Source organism: Mustelus asterias, chromosome 4 (genome assembly GCF_964213995.1).
Source record: "Mustelus asterias chromosome 4, sMusAst1.hap1.1, whole genome shotgun sequence".
NCBI lineage: Eukaryota > Metazoa > Chordata > Chondrichthyes > Carcharhiniformes > Triakidae > Mustelus > Mustelus asterias.
The window spans coordinates 64,829,889-64,842,778 of NC_135804.1; the positions used below are offsets into that span (position 1 = coordinate 64,829,889).

Sequence of the window (12,890 nt, forward strand, 5' to 3'; positions counted from 1 at the left end):
GTGAGGAAGGTTTTCAAAGCTTGCAGAGGGATTTGGACCAGCTAGAAAAATGGGCTGAAAAATGGCAAATGGAATTTAACGCAGACAAGTGAGAGATATTGTACTTTGGAAGGACAAACCAAAGTAGAACGTACAGGGTAAATGGTAGGACTCTGAAGAGTGCAGTTGAACAGAGGGATCTGGGAATACAGGTACAGAATTCCCTAAAAGTGACGTCACAGTTGGATGGGGTTGTAAAGAGTGCCTTTGGTACATTGGCCTTTATAAATCGGAGTATCGAGTATAAAAGTTGGTGTGTTATGGTAAGGTTATATAAGGCATTGGTGAGGCCGAATTTAGAGTATTGTGTACAGTTTTGGTCACCTAGTTACAGGAAGGATGTAAATAAGGTTGAAAGAGTGCAGAGAAGGTTCACAAGGATGTTGCCGGGACTTGAGAAGCTGAGTTACAGAGAGAGATTGAATAGGTTGGGACTTTATTCCCTGGAGCGTAGAAGAATGAGGGGAGATTTGATAGAGGTGTATAAGATTTTGATGGGTATAGATAGAGTGAATGCAAGCAGGCTTTTTCCACTGAGGCTAGGGTAGGAAAAAACCAGAGGTCATGGGTTAAGGGTGAAAGGAGAAAAGGGTGGCACGGTAGCACAGTGGTTAGCACTGCTGCTTCACAGCTCCATGGACCTAGGTTCGATTCCTGGCTTGGATCACTGTCTGTGTGGAGTTTGCACATTCTCCTCGTGTCTGCGTGGGTTTCCTCCAGGTGCTCCGGTTTCCTCCCACAGTCCAAAGGTGTGCGGGTTAGGTTGATTGGCCAAGCTCAAAATTGCCCTTAGTGTCCTGAGTTGCATAGGTTAGAGGGATTAGTGGGTAAATATGTAGCGATATGGGGGTAGGGCCTGGGTGGGATTGTGGTCGGTGCAGACTCGATGGGCCGAATGGCCTCTTTCTGTACTGTAGGGTTTCTATGATTTCTATGATTAGGGGGGGCTGCTTCACGCAGAGAGTGGTGGGTGTGTGGAATGAGCTGCCGGATAAAGTGGTAAATGCGGGGTCACTTTTAACATTTAAGAAAAAACTTGGACGGGTTCATGGATGAGAGGGGTGTGGAGGGATATGGTCCAAGTGCAGGTCAGTGGGACTAGGCAAAAAATGATTTGGCACAGACAAGAAGGGCCAAAAGGCCTGTTTCTGAGCTGTAATTTTCTATGGTTCTATATCTTATGATCTGTACTTTAATATGCAGTCTCCTGCAGAGTGAGCTGTAAAGTGAAAATGTAATAAAATATCACTGCCATCCGTTGCATACCTGGTGATTTTGTTGTTACACCATTGAGACCCATAGGCACGACCATCCTGCAGGGCTTTCAAAACCAACAAATGGCATTCGCGATAACGAAGCAAGAGATCTGGGTCCGCACCACTTGTGGCATCCAGCAGTCCCTCAACAGCCTTTAAATTAAAGCAGAATCTATCTTTATTTTCTCAAATATTGCACAATTGAAAAAAATCACGAAGATTAGAACTTTGCTAGTGGCTTAGAAGATTTGTTGGAACCAAAGCTTGAAACATCCACGTAAAAAGGCATTCCAACGGTAAAGAATATTTGAAAAGATGGCTAGTTTCTGATGTAATCACTTTAATAATGATAAGCTATCGCTGGAAGCTGAATTGACAACTGGATAATTTAAGTCAATGATTCAGGGGTTGGACTGTACTTACCTTTTGCAAGAGGCCTAGAGCAGCAATAGCATCACGCGAGTTCCTGGCCATTACCACAGCCTCCAGTAAATTACGGAGTGCCTGAGCCTGAGGGTTCATGGCCAGAGTTGGTGGAATCGCATGTAGATGCTGCTCCAGCTCTGTGATGCACTTGTCGTAGATCTGTGCGATATCATCAGTTGCCCAAGCTTGCTATGAACAACAAGGAAACATCCAGAATGAACACAACATAAAACACTATTGCACTTACAAATTATTGGCATAAATTTAGGATTTTATATTAAATATGTTAGGTTAATACAGTGATCGCTAAATACAAAAAAGTTGAAAAACTCCATAGAGACATGCACATTGATACTCAGCCATGCAACTATAAGTTTTCTGTGTTTCTTGTTCCAGAATATACCAGTTCAATAATGGAACTGACTCAAATTGCTAGGAAGTATTTTACTTCAAAAAGTAGCAGAATATGCAGTCTGTAAACTGATGGCTAATTTTCTGGTGACAGAGATTGCATCATTCTTTTAAATTGGACATTTCAATATCTGTTTTTCATTTCAGATGAAGGTGCTTGCGATTGACAGCCAACAGCATTTAGAATCCAGTTGAGGATTACAAACTAAAGAGTGAACATTGACTTGACCACGTGACTGATGTAACCCACAAAGGTTAGTTGTCCCTTAATAATTCGCATGATAATTTTTTTACTTATCTGGAGCAGTGGAAGGTTGTTTGAACATGGTGACCAAGCAAAGGATGCAAACACTGAGGTAGCATGCATGATTAGGAAGATGGGAATAAGGATTTAGTCCTTAAGATCTTTTATTCAAATTTTCCATAGTGGTGTGGGTGGATCTCATGAATCAGCAAGAATGAATCAGCAGTGGTTAGAAGTAATGCTGGATTTTATGGTGATGATCCTGGGTGTGTCTTAAATGAGTGACGTGGAATTTAAACGGAACCCACATGAAATTAGTTGGAGCTGGAGACAGTGCGGAGGAAATAGATGTGGCTGCGAAAACAAGTTTAAGCAACCACATAATCCAACATAAAGGAAACAGATAGTGATCAAGGTGAATAAGATAAGAAAGGCAAATGAAAAAGTTGTTGTTCCTGGAAGAGATGTGGAAGTCAATTACAAACAAAAAGCAAAATACAATTGATGCTGAAAAATCTGAAAGAAAATGGAAACACTAACGTGGAGGAAGGAAAGCTGGATTAACTTTTCAGGCTGATGACCCCTTGTCAAAGTCAGACAACCTTACTTTTTTGATGCAAGTCATGAAACCGGAATAGGAGCCCTGGCTGGAGTGACTTTATACTCCAAAACTACAGAAAGGGATAAAGGGTAGCTAAATGCTGCAACATCCATCATCAGTGAATAGAACTTGAAGAGAATGAACCACAGAACTCTTACAGTATGGAAAGAGGCTATTCAGCCTATTAAGTCTGCATCAACTCTCCAAAAGAGCATACCACCCAAGCCCTTTGCCCTATCCCAGTAACCATGATTAATCCACCTAACCTACACATCTTTGGATACAAAGGGGCAATTTAGCATGGTCAATCCACCTAACCTGCAGATCTTTATACTGTGGGAGGAAACCGGAGCACCCAGAGGAATCCCACGCAGACACGAGAAGAATGTGCAAACTCCACACAGACTGTCACACAAGGGTGGAATCAAATCTGCGGCCCTGGCGCTGTGAGGCAGCAACGCTGTGTCGCCATGCCATTTATCATTCCTATTCCTTGTATGGATACAAACTAAAATCCATGAAGTAAAAATATATAAGCCTTGGTGCCCAACCTCCCAATATATTTATATAGCATCTTTTAACATAATGAAATGTCCCAAGGCACTTTACAGGAGTTTTATATAAAATAAACTATGATACCACGTCACACAAGGTCAGATGACCAAAAGCTTGGTCAGATGCAGTTTCCAGGAGGGTCTTAAAGAAGATAATTAAGATAGAGAGATGGTGAGGTGCAGGGAGGATATTTCAGAACTTGGAGAGCATAGCTACCAATGACAGACAGCAATTGAAATTGGGGCTGCAAAAGTGGTCAGAATTAGAGGAGCACAGATATTTCAGAGGGTTGTGGAGTTGGAGATTACAGAGATAGTAAAGGGCAAGGCCATGGAGGGATTTGAAAACATGGATGAAAATTTTAAATTTAAGGCAGTTGCAAATCAGCTCAGTGATAACGAGGGATATTAAATCTCCTGAAAGTGAAAGGTTGCCTCAACCTAATTTGCAAATCTTATTCACCATAACCATCCATATTACGAATCATTGCAACTCAATTATTTTAGGTTGCATGCTGTCTCCAAGTTCCTTGGCTGATCAATTATTAGGACAGACTATAATTCACATGAATACTTCTGCACACTTGACAATTGTGTAAAATAATGATTTTCCAGTGCCATTTTGACTCAGCATTACAGTAGCAGTTATTAGCCAGTAAGATTTCATTAAAGGCAGAATGAGAGAGAAGTTCTTTATTTCTCCATGTTACCTGCATGGGCTTGGCCAAGAAACCTGTGGGCTGCGAGATGTCATTGCTGGGCAGAAATCCTGGGATGTTGCGTGCAAACTCTTCATACACAGCTAGCTGTTTGGGATCCACACCTCCCACCTGAGAAATATAACAAAAAAATTAACAACCTATAGAAAACACCCCAAATACCCTTGGCATCAACTGGTCACCATTTTAACTTGCATACAGTAGACAAGTGTAGATCAGAGGAGCGCAATGTAAATGAGCAGGGCATGGTGTGAAAACTGGTAAACTAATAATTTACACAGTACCCAGCATTATACCCTGGACATTGCACTAAGCAGACTAGTTTTAAATAATCACATCAGGGCCAAGATAAGTTTCATTCTCCATGTGTAATACAAGATTGCTCTGCAGAAACCTTCCTTGATTGAGACACCAAGTACACAAGTTCTCCTGCTTTTGCAATTTTCCTTAGCCCATAAATGTGAGCCCTCTATACAATGGTGCACTTGTGTCACAGAGATTTGAGATGCACAATTGGGCAGTACTGTCCAGGAAACTGGCACCAATTCTGGAACTGGCGAGGTACAGCGAGGAAGGTTTCCACAGAGATCTTCAAGATAGTGGAGCTTGTTTGTCTTTATTTGTTCATGGGATTTGGGCGTTGCTGGTTGGGCCAATATCTATTGCCTATCCTCAAAGACATTTAAGAGTCAACCACATTTCTGTGGGTCTGGAGTCACGTGTAGGCCAGACCAGGTAAGGACAGCAGATTTCCCTCCCTAAAGGACATAAGTGAAGCACATGGGTTTTTACGGCAATTGTTCATGGTCATAATTAGATGCTTAATTCCATATTTTATTGAATTTCACCATCTGCCGTGGTGGAATTCAAACCTGGGTCTCTGGATTACTAGTCCAGCGACAATACCACTACCCCACTGCCTTCCCACACATGTATGTTGTGAAGCAAATCTATCTGCCCAGGCTTCTTGTAGAGGTGACCTGCACAATTCCTCCAGGATGTTACTTGAGACTACTGGGTTATAATGCAGCAGAAGTAGCAGACCAGTTTTATTTGGTCCCCACACTGATAACTGCTTTAAACCTTAAAGCCACAAATGCTACACGGATTACATTTTAATGCAATTCCTTAGTCTGGTACCAATTTGAGACTACTTTAGAAGAAAGCATATGAGCAAAGTGCATTTTAAGGAACAGGCAAGTTGGTTTTTTGCACCTGCCTATTAAACACTCGCAAAGCAACTTTACAAAGCGTATCTATACAGAAAATTTGAAAACTAAACCCCTACCTTCAATCTGATTTGCTCAGGCATACGCTCAGCCTGGTAAGTGAGCACAACAGGATCACAGTAACGACGACCTTCCTGTCTGGCATGCTTTCGAAGTTCAAATTCCTACAAATGCAAGCACAAAAAAGTTAATTGAATGCAGCAATGACAAACCCAGGGCAGGAACAGAAAAAAAGAACCAGAAACTTACTGTTGCAAGCCGTTTGTCCATTTCAGGGCCTGCCTTTTCAACAGCTGTTTTCTGAATAAAACAACATGCTAACTCGCAGTTGTCTTGTGCTATCTGTGCCGCTGCCTGCTCCATCATTTCCCTCTGTTGCGGGGATGCAGCCTAAGGGACCAAATTAAAACAACAAATTTCAAGGCTTGATGGTAAATTGCAGCACCAGAAAAGAACACCATACAAATATCAAATGGTTCATTTACAACCATCTTAATACGAACATACGAATTGGAGGCAGGAGTGGAAGCAGGAGTGGGCTTGGCCCCTCAAGCTTGCTCTGCCATTTAGTAAGATCATGGCTGATCTAATTGTAATTTCAATCCCATATTCATGCCTACTTCCGATAACTTTTTACAATCTTTTTAATCACGAATCTAACTCTTCTTGAAAACTATTCAGAGACTGCTTCCACTGCCTTTTGAGGAAGAGTGTTGCAAAGACTCACGACCCTCAAAGAAAAGTATTTCTCATCTGTCTTAATGAACGACCCTTATTTTTAAACCATGACCCCTGGTTCTAGATTCTCCCACAAGAGGATACATCCTCTCCACATCCATTCTGTCAAGACCCCCGAGGATCTTAAAGATTTGAACCGCATTGCCCCCTTCTTCCTCGAAACTTAAATTTGTTGCATATATATCCTGTCAAAGTATATGCAAAAAGCCTTATTTTAAAGGGAACTGCTTTGGGGCTCAGCCCAGCATCACTTCTACTTGCTGTCCACATGCTGCTGAAGAGTGGGAGCTCAATTAGTCCATTCCACATATTAGATGGAAATTTTGAAGCTCCAAGCCATGCTCACCTGTATTAGGATAGATAATGCACTTGAACTGCATGCCCAGGACCTATGACAGAGATATTCATGAGTTACCGTGACAAAACACTGCCTGATCTGGTTAGCCCACACAAGTCCACTCCCAGTCACAGGTAGAGTCTGTTCAGCAGGCAGAATGTCACATTTGGAGTGTTCCCCATGAAGATGGTTAAATACCCTATACATTGTGTTGTTCAGCTCATCTCTTTTTTCCCCGTTTTTCATGGGATCTCTCCTGCTCTGGTAGTCTCAGTAATTTTATGACTGGGCCAGTTCAGTTTCTGGTCAATGGTAACCCCCAAGATGTTGATATTGGGGAATTCAGTGATGGCAATGACACCAGAGATGGTTAGATTCTCGCTTCTTGGGAATGGTTTTTGCCAGGCACATATGTTACTTACCACTTAACAGGGGAGGCAGTGGCATTAGGGGAGACAGTAACATCGTAGTATTGTCATTGGACTAGTAATCCAGAGACCCTGGGTAACACTCTTGGGGCCAAGGTTCGAACCCCACCATGGCAAATGCTGAAATTTGAATTCAATAAAAAAAATCTGGAATGAAAAATCTAACGATGATCATGAAACCATAGTCGATTGTCGTAAAAACCCATCTGGTTCATTAATGTCTTTTAGTGAAGAGTCTGCTGTCCTTACCTGGTCTGGCCTATATGTTGTTCATTACCCACAGAAATGAGGCTGACTCTTAACTGTCCTCTGAAATGGCCGAGCAAGCAACTCAGTTCAAGGAGTTCATGGCCAGTTCGAGATAGGCAATAAACTCTGACGCAGCGTTCATTGCACTGAAAGATGTAAAAAAAGGTCCAAGCCCGAATGGGCTGATGTTATGATGGAGGGAAGGTCATTGGTGAAGCAGCTGAACATGGTTGCACCTGCAATTATGTCTTTGAACTGAAATGATTGACCTTCAGCAACCACAACCATCTTCCGTTATGCTAGATATCACTCCAGCCAGTGGAGATATTTCTCCGATTCCCAATGGCTTGAATTTGGCTGGGGCTCCTTGATGCCACATTCAGTTAAATGCTGCCTTTATGTCACGGACAGTCACTTTGATCTCCTCTGCAGTCACTTTGATGTCCCCTGGAGTTCAGCTCTCTCGACCGCGATTAGACCAAGGAGCTGAAACGGCCTGAACTGTGCATCACTGTGCAGGTTATTTCTGGAAAACGCCACTTGATAGGAACAATGACACCTTCCGTCACTTTGCGATGAGAAGAGGGTAATTGGAGAGGTTGGATGTGTCTTGTTTTTTGTGGGTCTAAGGCTAGAATTTTAGAATTAAATAACGGCAACTTTGAGAGTATGACTGAGATAGTTGCAGTGAACTGGGACACTGGCTAAGCGATACATCAATAGAGAAGAAGTTGCACTGAAGGGGACATTTCAGAATATGCTTATTCCTAATATCATGAAAAATTATAAGGAGAGGACCCACCATCTGTGGATAACTAAAATATTTACAGAGAGTATCAAACTTGAGGAAAAAACAGACAACTGTGCAAAGGTGAGTGGCAGGTCATATAATTGGTCAGAATATAAAGAATAGCAAAGAATAACTAAAAGGTTAATCAGGAGAAAGAAATTAGAGTAGCAGGGGAGGCGAGCTAGAAATGTGAAATGGATACAAGAATTTCTGTAGCTATTTAATAAGGAAAAAAGTTGAGTGTTGGTCCTCTGGAGAGTGACAAGGAGGAGTTAACAGCAATTAACAAGGAGATAGCAGACGAAATTAACAAATATTTTGCTTCTGTTTCCACTGTAGAGGATACAGAAACATTACAGTTGTAGCTGTAAATCAGGTGGTGGAAGAGAGGGATGGGGGGGGGGGGAAATGTGATGAAATTACAATTATGAAGGAAGTAGTACTGAGCAAACTGAGGGAGCTGCAGGCTGACAAGAATCAGGTGAGCTGGTACGATGACAATAATCTCTCCCTCAATGTCAACAAAACGAAGGAGATAGTCATCGACTTCAGGAAATATAATGGAGGACATGCCCCTTAGTACATCAATGAGGACAAAGCAGAAATGGTTGAGTGCTTCAAGTTTTTAGGTGTCCAGATCACCAACAACCTGTCCTGGTCCCTCCATGCTGACGCTATAGTTAAGAAAGCCCACCAATGCCTCTACTTTCTCAGGAGACTAAGGAAATTTGGCATGTCTGCTACAACTCAAACTTCTACAAAGGCACCATTTTCTTGGCACAGTGGTTAGCACTGCACCTCACGGAGCCAGGGACCCAGGTTTGATTCCTGGCTTGGGTCACTGTCTATGTGGAGTCTGCACGTTTTCCCAGTGTCTGCGTGGTTTTCCTCCAGTTTCAGTGTGCTTCAGTTTCCTCCCACAGTCCGAAAGACGTGCTGATTAGGTGCACTGGCCATGCTAAATTCTGTGTACCCGAACAGGCGCCGGAGTGTAGCACAGAGGAGATTTTCATGGTAACTTCATTGCAATGTTAATGTAAACCTACTTGTGACTAATAAACAAACTTTATAACTTTACTTTAGAAAGCATTCTTTCTGGTTGTATCACAGCTTGGTATGGCTCCTGCCTTGACCAAGACTGCAAGAAACTACAAAGAGTCACGAATGAAGTCTAGTCCATCACTCAAACCAGCCTCCCATCCATTGACTTGGTCTACACTTCCCGTTGTCTCGGAAAAGCAGCCTACATAATTAAGGACCCCCTGCATTTCGACATTCTCTCTTCCACCTTCTTCCGTTGGGAAAAAGATACAAAGGTCTGAGGTCACATACCAGCCAACTCAAAAACAGCTTCTTCCCTGCTATCAGACTTTTGAATAGTCCTACCTCGCATCAAGTTGATCTTTCTCTACATCCTAGCTATTCTCCACTCTCCTTTCCTTCTCTATGTACGATATGCTTTGTCTGTATAGTACGCAAGAAACAATACTTTTCACTGTATACTAATGCATGTGACAATAATAAATCAAATCAAGTTGTTCACTTTGGCAGGAAGAATAAAGAGCATTACTGAAACTATTGCAGAATTCTGAGGTGCAGGTGTTCTAATGCACGAGTCACAAAAAGTAAGCAAGCAGGAACAGCAGGTAATTAAGGTTGACAGAATGCTATAATTTGAGAGAGCAATTGAGCATAAAATTAAAGATGTTATGCCTCAGTTATGATGTGGAGATGCCGGCGTTGGGGTAAACACAGTAAGAAGTCTCACAACACCAGGTTAAAGTCCAACAGGTTTATTTGGTAGCAAAAGCCACTAGCTTTCGGAGCGCTGCCCCTTCATCAGGTGAGTGGGAGTTCTGTTCACACAGGGCATATATAGACACAAACTCAATTTACAAAATAATGGTTGGAATGCGAGTCTTTACAGGTAATCAAGTCTTAAAGGTACAGACAATGAGAGTGGAGAGAGGGCCAAGCACAGGTTAAAGAGATGTGTATGTCTCCAGACAGGACAGTTAGTGAGATTTTGCAAGTCCAGGCAAGTCGTGGGGGTTACAGATAGTGTGACATGAACCCAAGATCCCGGTTGAGGCCGTCCTCATGTGTGCGGAACTTGGCTATCAGTCTCTGCTCAGCGACTCTGCGCTGTCATGTGTCGTGAAGGCCGCCTTGGAGAACGCTTACCCGAATATCAGAGGCCGAATGCCCGTGACCGCTGAAGTGTTCCCCAACAGGAAGAGAACACCCTTGCCTGGTGATTGTCGAGCGGTGTTCATTCATCTGTTGTTGTAGCATCTGCATGGTCTCCCCAATGTACCATGCCTCGGGACATCCTTTCCTGCAGTGTATCAGGTAGACAACGTTGGCCGAGTTGCAAGAGTATGTACCGTGTACCTGGTGGATGGTGTTCTCATGTGAGATGATAGCATCCGTGTCGATGATCCGGCACGTCTTGCAGAGGTTGCTGTGGTAGGGTTGTGTGGTGTTGTGGTCACTGTTCTCCTGAAGGCTGGGTAGTTTGCTGCAGACAATGGTCTGTTTGAGGTTGTGCGGTTGTTTGAAGGCAATAAGTGAGGGTGTGAGGTTGGCCTTGGCGAGATGTTCGTCTTCATCAATGACGTGTTGAGGGCTCCGGAGAAGATGTCGTAGCTTCTCCGCTCCAGGGAAGTACTGGACGACGAAGGGGACTCTGTCCACCGTGTCCCGTGTTTGTCTTCTGAGGAGTAAGGTGCGGGTTTTCGCTGTGGCGCATCGGAACTGTCGATCAATTAGTCGAGCGCCATAGCCTGTTCTTATGAGGGCATCTTTCAGCATCTGGAGGTGTCTGTTGCGATCCTACTCATCTGAGCAGATCCTGTGTATACGGAGAGCTTGTCCGTAGGGGATGGCTTCCTTAACGTGTTTAGGGTGGAAGCTGGAGAAGTGGAGCATCGTGAGGTCATCCGTGGGCTTGCGGTACAGTGAAATGCTGAGGTGACCATCCTTAATGGAGATGCGTGTGTCCAAGAATGCAACCGATTCTGGAGAGCAGTCCGTGGCGAGTCTGATGGTGGGATGGAACTTGTTGATGTCATTATATAGTACCTTTAAGACTTGATTACCTGTAAAGTCTCGCATTCCAATCATTATTTTGCAAATTGAGTTTGTGTCTATATATGCCCTGTTTGTGAACAGAACTCCCACTCACCTGACGAAGGGGCAGCACTCCGAAAGCTAGTGGCTTTTGCTACCAAATAAACCTGTTGGACTTTAACCTGGTGTTGTGAGACTTCTTAATGCCTCAGTTATATAGGGCATTTGTCAGACCGCATCTTGAATACTGTGTGCAGTTTTGGTCTCCTTATTAAGGAAGGATGCAAATGTGTTGGAAGTAGTTCAGAGATGGTTTACTAAATTGATACCTGGAATGAGTGGATTGTGTTTGACAAGGAATGATTAGCCAGGTTGAGAGTGAGGAGTGAAGTATACAAGACCCCAAATTATCTTGACAAGTTGGACATGGAAACAATGTTTCCTCGTGGTCAGTTCAGACTAGAGGGCACTATTTTAAAATTAGGGGTTGCTCTTTTTGGGCAAAGAGAAAGAGACTTTTTTCTCTCAGAGGACTGACAGACTCTGGAACTCCGCCTCAGAAGGCAGTGGAAGCGGGGTCATTAAATATTTTGAAGGCAGAGGTAGCTAGATTCTCGTGGGGCAAGGGAATCAAAGGTTTTCAAGGTAGATGGGAATGTAGAACTTTAAAGACAAACAGATTGGCCATAATCATATCAAATGGTGGAGCAGGCTCAAGGGCCCAAAAGGCCTACTTCTGCTACTATTCTGTACCTGGGCCATTTTCCACATTGCCACATAGATGCCAGTGTTGTAGCTCTGCTGGAGCAGGTAGGCTGGGGGCACAGCGAGTTCTGAGGCACAAGTCTTCAGTACTACTGCCCGAATTTTATCAGAGCTCAGAGCCTTTACAGTGTTCTCTGCCTTCAGTCACTTCATGATATCATGTGGACTAAATGGAATTGGCGAGGTTGAGATGGACCACCCATTCTGCATTTCTGGTTGAAGACAGCTGCAAGTCCCTTGACCTTTGCACTCAGTTGCTGAGCTTCCCCATCATAGAGGATGGGGATAGGAGTATGGTTTGGTGGCCATTACAGAGACATGGTTGCAGGATGGTCATGATTGGGAGTTAAATATTCAGGGATATCAGATTATTCAGAAGGACAGACAAGAAGGCAAGGGAGGTGGTTGAGCTCTGATATATTAAGGATAACATCAGGGCAGTAGTGAGAGATGTTATAGGTTCTATGGCAAAAAAAAGGTTGAATCCATTTGGGTGGAAATTAAAAGTAGTGAGGAAAAGTCACTGATAGGCATAGTCTATAAGCCACCAAATAATGACATCACGGTGGGGCGAGAAATAAAGAAATAACTGATGCATGTAAAACTGGTGCAGCAATTATCATGAGGAATTTTAATCTACATGTCGACTGCTCAAACCAGGTCGGTCAAGACAGCCTTGAGGTGAAGTTCATAGAATGTATCCACGATAGTTTCCTTGAACAGTATGTAATGGAACCTACGAGGGAGCAAGCTATCCTAGCTTTGGTCCTGTGTAATGATGATGTGGAGATGCCGGCGTTGGACTGGGGTAAACACAGTAAGAGTTTTAACAACACCAGGTTAAAGTCCAACAGGTTTATTTGGTAGCAAATACCATTAGCTTTCGGAGCGCTGCCCCTTTGTCCTGTGTAATGAGACAGGAATAATTAACGATCTGACAGTTAGGGATCCTCTCAGAAGAAACGATCACAGCATGGTTGAATTTAAAATGCAGATGGAGCATGAAAAGGTAAAATCCAATACCAGTGTCTT

General features: G+C 43.2%; 1 protein-coding gene across 10 annotated transcripts in view; it reads right to left on the reverse strand.

Moving 5' to 3' along the window:
- Positions 1-12,890, reverse strand: part of cnot1 (CCR4-NOT transcription complex, subunit 1) — a 204,249-nt gene that overhangs the window by 21,593 nt on the left and 169,766 nt on the right. For all 10 annotated transcript variants that reach the window (XM_078211150.1, XM_078211147.1, XM_078211148.1 and 7 more), the window contains 5 exons: positions 5,729-5,869; positions 5,539-5,643; positions 4,242-4,361; positions 1,719-1,910; positions 1,306-1,448 (listed from right to left, as the gene is read on the reverse strand). In XM_078211150.1, coding sequence (XP_078067276.1) covers positions 1,306-1,448; positions 1,719-1,910; positions 4,242-4,361; positions 5,539-5,643; positions 5,729-5,869 — 701 coding nt within the window. The remainder of the gene's footprint in view (positions 1-1,305; positions 1,449-1,718; positions 1,911-4,241; positions 4,362-5,538; positions 5,644-5,728; positions 5,870-12,890) is intronic.